Source organism: Astatotilapia calliptera, chromosome 22 (genome assembly GCF_964374335.1).
Source record: "Astatotilapia calliptera chromosome 22, fAstCal68.1, whole genome shotgun sequence".
Classification (NCBI taxonomy): domain Eukaryota; kingdom Metazoa; phylum Chordata; class Actinopteri; order Cichliformes; family Cichlidae; genus Astatotilapia; species Astatotilapia calliptera.
In genome coordinates, this window is record NC_137442.1 from 11,886,681 (window position 1) to 11,900,938 (window position 14,258).

Sequence of the window (14,258 nt, forward strand, 5' to 3'; positions counted from 1 at the left end):
TTATTAGACTGCCCTGCGCGCACAGAGAGGAGAGGAGAGGAGGGGGAGCTGAACGGAGCTGTGCGCGGTGACAGAGCCGGGTTTAAAGCAACAAAGGAAGAAGAAAAAACACCTCAAGTTGTTACTGCCGCTAAAGAAATAAAGATGAAAACATCCTAAGGATGGGCTGCACCCGTTTGGATTAAAAGTCTGCATCATCGCGCACTTGAAGGAGGATTTTCACCACCAACTGGAGTAAAGGAAAAAAAATAGATCCGATCAAAGGAGGCGGACAGAAGATCTGAAAGCATGTCGTCAGAAAAGCACGGTGAGGCGTTTTAATTGTCTGAAGCACGAAGGCAGATCCAGGGCATCGGCCTATATATATGTGTGTGTGTTTTGGTTTTTTCTAGTTTGCTGTCATCTGCGCTTTTCCCAGCTGCCCCCTTGTCAACCTCTCCATCCGCTTTTGCTTCTGCTGTGTCTACAAGATGATGCACCGCTGTGTGGGTGCAGCTTTGGTGGGGGTTGGAAAAAATAACCGCAGGGCCGTGGAGACTTTAAACTAATATCATCAGACTTTCTGTGTGTATCTGCTGAATTTATTTCTTTTACATTTAGTTTATTTTCATGTTCAGATTTTCTTCACTGAGCTTTCACATCCCTCCTGGACTCCCTGTTCCCTATTTTTCCTCCCCTCTGTTATATATGTCTCACATCATTACGCACGGGCCTACGTACATCTCTCCTGACTATAGACAGGATGTGGGTGTCCTTTGCGCGTGCACGCCTTTAACAACCATTTATTGCTCGTGAACCCGAGCCTCTCTTCCACAGACACACACACACTTTAATCCTTCCACTTTCTAATATTTTAGAATTTGAAGCACCAGTTACTGATGTTGCTGGTGAACTGCATCTTTCCTCTTAAAAATATTCAAATAAACAGTAAAACAAAGTAGACGATGACACCTGATCTTGCCTCAGGAGGTGTGAAGAGCATAATGTGGAGCCGGCTGTAAACGTGACCGCTGTCTTGTGCTTTAATCAGATCTGAGAGGCTATAATTAAACAATGGATGGACATCTGCTGATGCTCAGAAGACACTCATGGGAATGCAAAACCATTAAAATACAGCAGGGACGTTAATGTGTTCAGCTAAATGGATGTACAGGTATTAGTTAACTGTTCCAAGCTTCTAAGTAGCAAATGCCTCAAGAAGAGAGTATTACAGGCATTTTGCTGATGACAGACGGACTCGGTTTTAGTTCTAACTCGAGGGCAGCATCACATTCAGGTGTGCCACTGCCACAGCTCTGTGCATGCTTCTGGGTGAATCATCAAACATTTCCCACAGCTCAAAATGTCTCAGGTTGTAACTCAACAGAGAAAATCAATATTTCTGATTAGGTGTGTTTGACGGCTTCTGGTCAGTAAAATCTGCAGCTGTGGGCGCTGCAGATTGACTGCGACCTTAAAGGGACACTTTACCCCAAATCAGACATATCCTACCTCGGGCCTTAACCTGTTGTTTATTGATCTCAGCTGTTTTTAGTGTGACTTTTTATGATATCGGCACCAAACCAGCTCAGAAATGCTCACTTTACTTGGAATAAAATGCAACCAAGTGGAAGATAGATGGATGCTACAGATTCAACTGTTTTATGTCCCAGTGATCACTGAGATTAAGGCAAATTTAAACTTTGCTGGCCAAGCAAGAGTCCAGGGATGTTTCAAGATGGCTGCTGAGCTGTGAGACGTTACAGCTGATCTGAGAGAGGAAGCCATGAATGTTTAAATGCCGTCACTCTGTCACAGCCTCGCCTGGACAGGCTGACACTTTCATGCAGCTGGCTGGAGTAGTTTGGGAGTTTCCGCATGAAACTGCTCACATCAAGATTTTCTTTTTGAGTAACCTGGTCATTATTTCTGTGAAGAGGTGCTGCTGCTGGGTTTTTCCCAATATAAGCTTTTTTTTTTAGCATGTTGAGTACCACAAGGCAGTACTTTACTTCCATTATATCCAAGAGAAGAGGAGCATTTCTGCACCTGATCCCTTAAAAAACTGGACAGCACGTGCCAAAACAACTGAGATGGATGAATTTGATCTACATTTGATTTTGAGGTGAACTGTCCCTTTAATGTTTAAGCATTACAGTTTAATGGAAAGGGGAAAAAATCAATATATATTTGATTAAAAGACTATTGATCTATAATGATGGCTAGAATTGGATCAGTAGCAGACAACTTGCTTAAGACAGTGATCTATTCCTGCACAGAATTCAAACATTAAGGCAGAAAATGGAAGAGATTTAATTAAAAAGAAACATTATCATTATTTATTCAGTGAAATAACAGAAGAAAATGTGTATTTTAGCTTAAATCTGTTGTTGAAGTGATGACAAAACACTGCGCGTGATTGCATTTTGCAGAGTAATGACGAGCGATTAAATTAACTACTCGGCTTGAGTGTTCCCACAGTTTTATTTCTCTCATCTGGATGCAGGTCGTTGCGCTATTAAGATCTTTATCATAAAGAAGAAAATAATGTGACGTCTCATGTTATTTTATATGGAATTCAAGTTATAATTGCCAAAGATGCTGCGCACACACACACACACTCTGATATATTTTCTGCTCATCACGTGATGACCTTTCAAAGGTGTCTTCCTCCTCGCGCTCGCTCCTTTCCCCTCTGTCTCTTTCTGGTCCACTTCCTGCTTGTGACAGGGTTGGGGCCTCTTACGTAAAACCGGTCCCCCGAGCGCACAAGTCGTCATCCCTCATCACCCAGCTTCTCTCCCGCTCGCTGACACTGCCTCCTGCTCTTCTTCTTCATGTCTCATCAAATCCTCCCTCTTCTATTCCTCCATCCATCTCCATTCTTTTTTTTTTTCTCCTTTTCTTCCTCCTCATGTCCCTGTCAACTTGGATTATCTCAGCCACCTCCCCGCTTCGACAACGCAACACCCTCTCAGTTGTTTTCAGTGTTAAGCAAACACAAAGGGAGCAGAGGTGTGAGCATTAAAGTGTTCAGACGTCCAGAAGCAGACAGATGCTTCGGGACGTGTTTCTCGACACCTGAAATGCCAAATTTCTGCTGCTAATAAACTTCTTTGTGAAGGATAAGCAGAGAAAAAGGCCTTTCTTCTTTTCCTTTGCCGGCAGTGAAAATGCCAATCACTGTCATCATTAGCCTGCGCAGGTTGGAAATGTCAGGCTTTGTAGCTGCTTTTTTAAGTCTTGCTGAAGAGCTGTGCTCCGTGTAATTGTTTTTTTTCTCTCCTCCTCGGCAGTGAAATAAGACATATTAGAGCCAACATGCAAACACACGTGTAGCCGTGCTCGAGTTAGATAACACGCTCTCGCTCTTACATCTGTTTCTTTTATTGTTCTTCCTCTGCCTTGTCTATTTCTGACTGCTCACCTACCTTTCCTCATCTTTCCTCCCTCTTCCACTCTCAGGGCTCGATGACTCTGGCCGTCAGACCATGCAGCCTCCTCCGTACCTGCCCGGCCCACAGGACCCCAACATGCCCCAGCACCCCAACATGCCTCCCGCGCCGGGCACCCAGCCCAACTACCCTCCTCCGCCTCCTCCTCCGGGTTCAGAGGGATACCTCCAAGAAACTCAGTTCCAGTGTGCCCCGATGGGGCCTCCGGGAGCCCCGCAGGGCTACACTGTCCAGACCCAGGCTCCGGGAGGCACCATGGCGCACCCTCCTGTGGGATACCTCCACCCGGGCTACCCGCTTCAGCTGCAGCCGTGCACAGCTTACGTTCCCGTCTACCCCATGGCATCGGTGAGTGAGACACAGCCTTGAAAGATTTCACAGCTCTGGCAGCAGGCTGCAGCAGAATTAAACCTCTACACTTCTTTCCGGCTCGTTTAAAATTGTCCATAATTCACTCCTCAGTAAGATCCACTAAATGTCATTCGATGCTTATTATGCAGGGAATCAAACGTTCTTCTGTTATCTCAGGGGCTTGTCTCTATCTTCAGAGAAAATGCGCATTTTGTGAAGTAATTTGCTCATTTTCTGCTTCGTTTGTGGCACCTGCTGTTGCGTCAATTAGCTGGACATTTATTAATCAAACGATGTCTCTTTTTTCCCCACATAATCAGCAATAAATGTCCGGAAAGCTCAGTCAGAAAAAGGAAAATTACAAACCACCTGATTTGTTCCAGTGAGCATGTCTTTATTCATCAGGCTCGTGTCCCACCAGCCCACAAAGAGCCTCTCGTATGATTTTAAATATCTTTAATGATGATGAATGATCATTTTTAATGATTAATGATGCACACAGCAGTGTTTTGAATAAGCTCTTTGGTGTTGCTTTCATTTCATTAATTTTGCAGGGTCAGACAGGGACGTAAACATGCAGGCTAATTCTGCACGTTGTTGCATTATTAGGCTGAAGTAATTTGCATTGATTGTCCTTGTACTTATATAAAGGCGTAGGACATTTTTCAGGCTAGAGGACATGTGGTTTCATTTTTGTGTGCAGCTTTCCAGCAAAAACAGGCTGAGTGTGTTTGTTTGATTCTCATAACAATCGAGATATTTCTCTGAGCTTTGAGCCTGACGGGTGAAATCGGTACTTCGTGGTAAAGTGTGCTTAAAGTGAAAGATCGTCTGGAAGCCACACATAAATTATAATACATGAAAGCTGACGTGTCAGTTAATTAATATCAATGTAATCAGTTAACCCACATTACATAAATTATACTGCTTTTTTTACACTCTAATACATAACTGAGTGCGTCACTGAGGTGGAATATAAATGCTAATACAATATTCGTACATTAGAGGAGCCGTAAGTTTGAAAAATGAGTCACAGAGCAGCAGTTCAAGCCAGTAAAATTAATTGATTTGGCTGATTTTAAATCAATTCATATACAAAACAGCAACAACAAAAAAGAAAGCAAATCTTTTGTTGCTGAACGTCATTGTAAAGCTTTTTTTTAAAAAATAATTTGTGCACAAATCCTTCATAAACAAGACAATTAGATTTTAAGAGAAGCTAATTTTGCATAAAGAGATCCATATTTTTTCTTTGGGCTTTGCTGCTGCTTTTGCACAGACACACGATCAGCAGGAATAACTGGCTGCGCAGGAGATGTCCTTCACAACAGACGATGCCGATGCGTAAGAGCATCTTATGACACTCAAGCTCGGATCTGGGTTGCAAAATACTGTGAAATCATTAGAGGAGCATTATTCCAAATTATCAAGACAATAATTTGCGTGCATGAAATTAAAAATGTCCCCACAAGGGACATCAGGGGCTCTGCAGAACAAAGGAAGTGCAGCACAGCTGTAAACTAACAATATAGTTGATGACTGCAGGGAGGAACTAAAACATGTACAGCACTAAATAAGTTTAAACTGAAGTTAAAGGCCAGTACTTGTAGGTGGAGGAGGGTTGAAGGACAAGTAGAGCTGCTTCTCTCTGTATTGTTCAGTTTCTACTGTTTTTCTGAGGCTCATTTTTCAAAAATAAAACATAAATTTCATAAATTTAGCATCTCTGACAGATGGGGATATTTGAGGGGTCAGAGGATGATAAATATTAAATCTTTTCCTGTTTTTCTAATTCTGCAGCAGAGTTTTACCTCTCCAGGTCTCATCTCACTGTCCTGGGAGCTTCGGAGTATTCTAATATATTAATAACAGCAATGACAGGAATGAGACCATTTGAGCAGACGACATAAATCCTTGGTTGAACTATTAAGCTTCAACATCATGTATTATAAAGACCAATCTGTACTCTTTGCCCATTCAATGTTGCTGGAGAACACAGTGGATTTTTGAACTACAGCCACACGTTCGTCCACGTTAATAGATCAAACAATTTATATTTTACCCTGAACTAACATCAAAGTTGTAAAACGAGGCCTCTGAAAGAGACTGTGAATCATCAGACATCTGAAAGTGCAGCTGTCCAGCTTCCCGTCGGTAATTTCTTAAAAGCAGCGTGGGTTTGAATGCGAGGAGAATAATATCGAGAGCAAAATCTGCACTGCAGCACAAAATCACAAAATCCTTTTCCTTTTTTTTCTTTTTTTTAAGTGTATTTCTGTCTGGCCTGCTGAGCTGATAAACATGCACAGCTCAAGCAGAGCGAATTGTGATGCGTTTCTTGCATCTAATTGAAAAAAAACCCCAAGTACTGAACATAATTTTTAATCCCGACAGGCTGAAAGCGGCACTGCACTCTGATATCTCGTCTCACAGCTAATGGTAATTACAGATATGACTGTACGGTGCAGTGCAGTCACGTTTCAGCTCCGCAGGTGGTTTAAAATAAAGCTAAAATTGTCCACTTGGCATAGAGAGCTAATGTTCAGTGCCTCCGCGCCACGATTAGGTCGCCTCCAACGTCTCGTCCAACTGTGAGAAATTCATTTAAATTAAAAATGAGACAATCAAAAATCCGAATGCCCCCTCTGACACCAGCGATCCTAGCAGGCTCTGCTTCCTGCTGCCCGGCTGCTGTGCCCTTCTTCACTCACATTAGCGTGTTCCTCTGTGTTTTGGTGTGGAAAGAGCTTTGCAAGCTGCTGGACTGTTTTAAAAGCACCGCTCTCCATCTTCTCCTCCTCTCTCTCTCTGTTCAGGGTCAGCCCTACATGCCGGCTGGAGGAACTCACCCGGGGATCCCACCGGGCCAGATTCACCCCATGCAAATGCCACCGAGCATCACCCTAATGGACCGCCGACCGCCGCACGACTACCTGCCCATCGCAGTGCTCACCACCGTCTGCTGCTTCTGGCCAACAGGCATCATTGCGATCATCAAAGCAGTGCAGGTTAATGCTGCTTCATAGTCTCCTTTTCATCTGTGGCTTTCATATCGATATAATATCACCTTTACAGATGACTTTGCGATGAATTTTCACTTTAAAGCCATTTTATTTGCAGACGCAGACGCTCCCATTTAAAATGATAAATGATAGAAATCCTGCAGTTTTTCTTGTCGTCCTGTAAAATAAGACAAAAACTTTCAGTGACTTAAAGCTCTTTCTTTGCACGTTAAAACAAGACTCTATAAAATCAATATTTAAGAGAATATTTTACTTCCAGTAATTTCTCAATAATTTCTAGAAACAGCCGAGCCGTGTGGTTCTCAGTAAACAGAACAGGTATCTTTCTTACATTTAAATGTTTCATATTATCATACAAATTGTAATATTTGATAAGCAGAGAAAATACAAAATGACGTTTTTAAATTATGATTTTATTGATTGAGGGATAAAAAGCTATCCAAATTTATTTACATGCCCTACAGTTTTTGAAAGTTGAGTTAAATTTTAGCTAGCCTTCCTGAAGAAGGATAAAAGATCTCAAAAAGTAACACATTATGCCACAGTCTGAAGAAACACACCTGAGAAACAAAGTCACTGACATCTATCAGTCTGGAATGGGTTACAAAGCCATTTCAAATGTTTTGGGACTCCAGTGAACCACGGTGAGAGCCACTGTATACAAATGGAGTAACAGGAGTGTCCAGCCTACCTAAATTACTCCAAAAGCAAATCGACGAATCATCCAGGAGGTCACAAAAGAACCAGAACAACATCTAAAGAGCTGCAGGCCTCACTTTTCTCAGTTAAGGTCAGAGTTCAACAGTAAGAAAGAGACTGGACAAAAATGGGAGAGTAACATGGTAGGGTGCTGGTCTGGGGCTGGGTTGCCTCTTCTGGACTCTGGGCTTGCTGTAATTGATCAAACTGCTGTCTACCAGAAAATCTTGAAAATCATCAGTTTACACCCTGAAGCTCAAGTTTACTTCGGTTATGCAGCATGAGCCAAAACAACCCAGAAAGTTCACCTCTGAATAGCTCAGAAATAAACAAAATGAAGGTTTTGGAATGGCTGAGTCAAAGTCTGGATTTAAAACGATTGACATGCTTTGGCATGACCTTAAACGGGCTGTTTGTGGTGGAAAACGCTTCGATCTGGCTGAATAAAAGCAATTTTGTGAAGAAAAGTGGGACAAGATTCCTACACAGTGATATGAAAGTCTTACCACCAAGCATCACACACACTTGATTAAAGTTCCTGCTGCCAAAACCAGGTATAGGGTGCAGGTAGGTTTAGCTAACCTTTTCCCTTAATAAATGAAATCAGAAATGTAATTTTATATTTACTCAGGGTATCTTTGTCTAATTTTCAAAGTTGTTTGATGGTCTAACACATGTAAGTGGGACAAATATGCAAAAAACTAAGTATTTAGGAAGGAGCCAAATACATTTTGTGGAATTATTTTAAGCTCTGAAAGACTACACATTTGTTGATAAGTGAACAGCTCAGTAAAGGCAACAGCAGAACTGCGTATCTATGGCTTTGACATGTGTAGGTTATTGAATGTGACAGAAACTACAGTTTTCCTCAGACCTCCACGTCAAAATGTCCAAATTTACAGCAGAACTACATCATTGTGTGAAAAATCTGTGGTACATCTACTGCGGTGGTCCTGTGGGAGGTAATTGTCAAGTAGGTGTCGATTATGCCGCTAGCTGTTTGTTGAGCTTCGCTTCACCTTATTCACGTCACTGAATTGGACCTCTGAACTGTGTTTACGGTAGTTTTAAAAATGGACTTGTACCTTTATGCGATTAATTTTAAGGACAACCAAAAAAAACCCTGGATTTCACTTTTACCGACTCGCTACTACTGAAATATGTCACTGCAGGTTTCCAAAAAATAAAACGGCAAAGGCAGTTAAGCAAAAGGGTGCCTACATCCATCTTTTATCTACAGTTTGTAGGGGATGTGTCACTTGTTGCTCTCTTGTGTATTTTCAGTAGTTTTTAGGGCAACACTGGAGCCCTTAGTCGCAGAAGAATGAGATACTTCACACTTTGTGACACTACAAATGAGAAAACTAAATTATCTCAAGCCTTGACATATATTTTGGAAAGCAACTCTTGTAAAATGGCACATATATAAAGGTTTTCAGGCAAAATTATTTTATCTTTATCTTTTTAATGGGTTGTGAATTTAAAAAAAAAAAAAAAGCCTTCCAGCTGCATGTGACTGTCAGGAAAGATCATTCATCCCTTGACTGTTTGTGTCAAAACAGGCTGTGGCTCTTTCTTCCTGCCAAGATAGGATCTGAAATACAGAAAACAACGTGGCTATGAATTTACCGACTGCAAACCAGGAGCCAGTATTTTGTGATTCATAATCATACAAAAAAAAAAAAAAACAGATGGAAGATGTTACTTTGTGGATTCACTGATGTCACCTCTACATAATCTGCATCAGCAGGCGCAGTTTTTTTTGTTTTTTTTAAATGCTGTTTTTCTGTGCAGGTGGTGTAAAGTTAGAGCTCCGTCTGGTGACTTTCATACTTTTATGTTGCTCTGTTGTTTATCTAATGGCAGACTGTGCTGACCAACACGCACTCAACAGACCACATCATTACATAACTGCACCATTGTCAGTGCAATGGGACAGAATGGATTTTTTCCTCTGGGCCTGCTCAGCTGGCTGTGCGCTGAGCTGATCTGACAGGGCATGGACCCACCGGTCTGAGCTCTATATGATGTTATAGGGTGTTACTGCACATTCAGCCTGTGCTGCAGTGAAATCGATCCATTCATGCTGTTTCAGACTCTCTCCTGCTCCCACTCGTGTATCTGCTTGTTGCGTAACACATTTTCGAATTTCTCCTCCCTCCTTCTCACTTAGGTGCGTACGGCGATAGCCAGAGGGGACATGGTGACGGCGGAAATAGCCTCCCGCGAGGCGCGCAACTTCTCCTTCATCAGTCTGGCGGTTGGCATCGCCTCCATTGTTCTGTGCACCATCCTCACCGTGGTAGTCATCATAGCATCGCAGCACCACGATGACGACTGGGAGCCGTAACTCCACTATTAAGTCCTGCTGGGAAATCATGGCCTGTATTAGCTAGCTAACTCTCAATCATTATGAGGATGTAGAAGCATTAAAAAAAATGCACTCAAAACTGCTGCTGGCCCTCTGCATACAGCCACACACACACAGCTCTGACCTAACCTGCCGCCATCACACACTCACAACCAACCACAGCTGTCGTCCAAATGCAAACAGCTGTCAAACGAGGCCCAGCTTTGCTGTTATCACAGCGGCCGCTTAATATTTACACCTAGATATGAGCTGCAGGAGGGAAACAAAGCTCCTTGCATTAACAATTCATGTGATGCTGATTAATTTATACGTCCTTCACTGATGTGTTTGGATGAGAGGATAGGCCGCTGTGTGTGTGTTACATATTTTAGCAGCAAAATTGACCAAGTGGCGACCCCCACGGTTGATGAAATTTCAGATGCCTCATTTAAAAAAAAAAAAAAGGTTTATTTAGCTTATTTATGTCTCGCTGGTGCAGATATACATGTGTTCTCTTCTTTATGCGTGCCATGTGGAAGCAGTGCTGATTTGCAGTGTAGAAGTGTCAGAGGGGATAGTCGATGTACATTTATAACATGCCAAATGCAGACTGGACTGACCAATCAGAGTATATATTTCTGTTTATGTATTATATCAACACTTATCTGTTTAAAATGATACTATATGAACTATGTGTTATTTATTTATAATCTGAAATTTATTCATTTATCCAGTATTTACCCATGCATAGACTTTGTCTGCTATAATTTGCAGTATATCGCTGTTTTATTGAATTTGTCGGACTGATTGAATTGGCCTGAATTTGATATCTTACCACTATGATATTGCACTTTGTAGTAACAGGACGAGATGATGCAGCTGCTTACATTTATAGTTTTTACAGTGCATGAATATAAATCTAAGCTAATGGGCTTTTAGTGCAAAAAAAAAAAAAATGCTGCTGCTCTTGGGAACATTTCCCTGAAATAAATGTGTGCTGAAGTATTTTTCAAGATGTCAACGAAGCTACTGTCAAAACAAGAAAAGGAGACAACTTAGATGATAAGTCTTTAAATATTAGGTTTGCGAATATAGCATTTTAGAAGTGTGTTAGCCTTTTTTGTGTTGCACATCTCTTGCTATTTAATCTTTAAAACACTTTTTATGAGACTTAGTGAAAAATTAGAAGAATGAGGCAACATAATCCTGCATGTCATCCTCAGTTTGCTTCCATTTCTCTTAAATACTAAGGCTAGAAGTGTGGCTCCTTTAATTTTATCTACAGAGTTTGTTTTCATGCAATTCTGTGGCTCCACCGTTACTGTGTAAACTATAAAGTCAGGTTTCCGGGGTGGTAAAATGAATGTTTCTAGTGTGAGAGAGAGGAAAACTTAATGCCTGTGTTCTATTGTAGCACTTTCAGCTCTATCATATTACCTTAGATGAACCTATGACTCTCTCATACTCTCTTTCTCCTCTTAGGAGTTATTGGACCTATTAACATATCTCTGTTGATCCCTAGGACGACAATATTCCAAAAAAAAAAAGTTTTATAAAAATATTAACACAATAGGGAAAGTTTATAATTTGATAATTACCTAACAGTTTTAATATTATTATTTATATATTGTTTAACACATTGAAAAACATTTATATTGATATTTTTAATCTGAGACAGGAATTTAACCCACAATAATTACTTATTTTACAAATCCCATGTTATTCAATCCTTTTAGGTACATTTTATTTATTCTGTTGCATGTAAAATGTAAGTAACAGGAATAAAACAATAACAATTTGAAGCTGGAACAAAAAAGAACACTAAACCTAAACAGGCTGCTAATCGCTAACACTGTCGTTGTTTTGAAACTGCTTTAACAAGTTAAGATTAAAAATGCTATGTGACTCCCAAACATGTTAGAGGAGTTGTGTTTCAGCATTTAAAATGGATCAGCATTTTAGAGAATGAAATATCTTTCCTGTAGAGAGTTTTACTACCTGTGGCCTTGAGATATTAGCTTAGCTAGCTTAGCATAAAACCTGGAAAAGAGCGGGAAACTGCTAGCTATGTCCAATTGTTTCAAAATCTGCCTTTAAGCATCTCTAAATTTATTTTTACACTTTCTTCTTGTATTATATATAGTAAATAGATGTAATGTTCTAAGTATTAAGCTTTAGAGATGCTAATAAGTGTATTTTTTATTATATTTTGGACTTAGCTAAATTAGCTCCCCCTCAGTGCTAAAATATGAGCGTCAGTATTCTCATCTCATCTTGTCTCATTCTCTGCAGGAGAGCTAAATAAATGTGTCTCCCAAAATGTCAAAGTAGTTTCTAAGCAGGAATAAAAATAAAATTTTCCTCTTAAGACTCACATTTTCTTTTTCCCAGTGCAAATACAAGCCCAGTCAGTATGGTGACACTGAATTAAAATCAATGTTAAATGAAACACAGGGCTGTTTAGTATTATAATTGCACAGAAGGCTCTGGCAGTGAGTGTGCTGACTGAATGGAGTCACTCCTAGTTTGTCTGCTGCTCGGCTGCATCTTCGTATGCAATCCTTTCTGATGGGATGAACTGCAGCTGTTGGCGCTACAGCTGGGATGTGTGTTCCTTATTTCCTTTTCATTTCTCTGTTTTGTTTTTCGGCTTGTAAATGCAGCGGGTTGCTTGTTCAAAGAGCCAAAAATTACCGTGTACATGTGGTTCTCTTGGGGTTTATTATTTTAATTATGTTCATGGCTGTGCTGCACATGCATTGGTTGTTTCTGACTTCAGTTGTTTGAGTAATGAATAAAACAATAATTTTGAGCTGTGAACAAGAAATCGACGAAGACAGCGTCTCATTCTTTGGGTCTGTTTTTCACCTCTCCATCCTCTCGGTCTCTATGGCATCTCCTCTCTCCCTCATCACTAGGATGCTATTTATAGTTGCCCCGGTTTTCTGCCTCTCTCTGTCTCTTTTTTCCTTCCTCTGTCAGAACATGGACTACAGTGTCTCTTGCTATCTTCTGTTTAATCACAGGATGTGCTGCAGGTTTTGGGCTCTGCACATTAAAATTAATAAACCTTCCTTAACTGTTTTACTGTATAAACATGTAAAATCATATCACATCGGTCACTTTCATGTTGTTTCCTGGCCATCTTTTTTTTTTGCCTCTTTGGTCCGGAATGGATGAAAAAAAGACTCATTATCAAACCCACAGTTATCGAAAACACGATTAATAATTATAAATGGATCTTTTCCCCTCTGGAACCACCACAAGGTTGATTTCACTCCCTTTCCACACCATTAAGTCTTTGGACAGTATTTTTTTGTCGTTTTGTCACCACAGTGGACGTTAAATCCTAGAATCAAGATGTGATTGAAGTGCAGACTTTCAGCTTTAGGTCAAAGGGTTTAACTGAGCTATTTTCATATGTTCAAAAGTAAATGGACAAATGACTGACAAACAGTTTAAAGGCCAGGCGAGACCTGAGTTCAAGTGACTTACAAATAAAAATATTTAGCATTAAAGCATTACTGACCAAGGTTGTTAGCATTAGGTGATCCACCCTCTCAATTCAATTCAATTCAGTTTTATTTATATAGCACCAAATCACAATAATGGTTGCCTCAAGGTGCTTTATATTGTAAGCTAAAGACAATTATGGTCACTTTAGGTTCCAAACAAGCAACAACTGTTGCTGTAAATAAAAGTAAAAGCACGAAAAAAGTGAAAGCAGTGTCTGTATGTGAGTTTTGGGGACCCCTGAGCTCTCAGTGTATATACAGTCCTGTGGTTCCCCTTAGTTGCTGTCTGAACCAGTATGCTTCTGGGTTTCCCCGACTTTACTTTCAACCTGAATAGTGCAGATCTCAAAGCAGATTTCAGCTCCTTCATTTCACTAACCTGACCGCGAGAAACCAAAAGAGTTACAGACTTGGAGAATGAGTGGGTGAAAAGGAGGGCTGTGACTGAAACGCACCATCTGCTGGCATAAAATAAAGACTTAGATGAGTTAGTGAATGGATCAGAAGTAAGCTAACATTTAAAATGAACTGAATAGAATGAACAATTTACCCAAGAAAATAAGTACATTGCATGCCCTCATCTAGTGGGGACTTATTCAATTAGTTCCTTTCTCTTGAGACCAGAAAGTAACGTAAGTCACCCAAATATTTTATCACCTCCCCTTTTGTTGTTCCTTCCCAGACTTATGCGTTCTTTCCCGTCAGTTTCTGTGTTCATGAACTGCTTTTATGTACATATGTCTGTCAGGCCCCCCTCACATAAAGTCCATAAATAGTCCTCATTTGAAGATTTCTTACATTTTAGAAAACAGGTCACTTTTTTCCAGTGGTAGTTTTCATGCCTTTTTATTTGTTTACTGGTCCGTTTCTTTTCTTCAATAACACT

General features: G+C 40.5%; 1 protein-coding gene across 2 annotated transcripts; it reads left to right on the forward strand.

Moving 5' to 3' along the window:
• The first annotated feature begins 23 nt into the window (after positions 1-23).
• Positions 24-10,872, forward strand: prrt1 (proline-rich transmembrane protein 1). Of its 2 annotated transcripts, none has more exons than XM_026155970.2 (4): positions 24-307; positions 3,445-3,782; positions 6,602-6,793; positions 9,681-10,872. In XM_026155970.2, the coding sequence occupies exons 1-4, from the start codon at positions 289-291 to the stop codon at positions 9,855-9,857; spliced, it is 726 nt and encodes a 241-aa protein (XP_026011755.1). In that variant the 5' UTR covers positions 24-288; the 3' UTR covers positions 9,858-10,872. The 2 variants fall into 2 exon arrangements, with proteins under 2 accessions (XP_026011755.1, XP_026011756.1); XM_026155971.2 differs by lacking the exon at positions 24-307 and adding an exon at positions 1,964-2,104.
• The last annotated feature ends 3,386 nt before the right edge of the window (positions 10,873-14,258 follow it).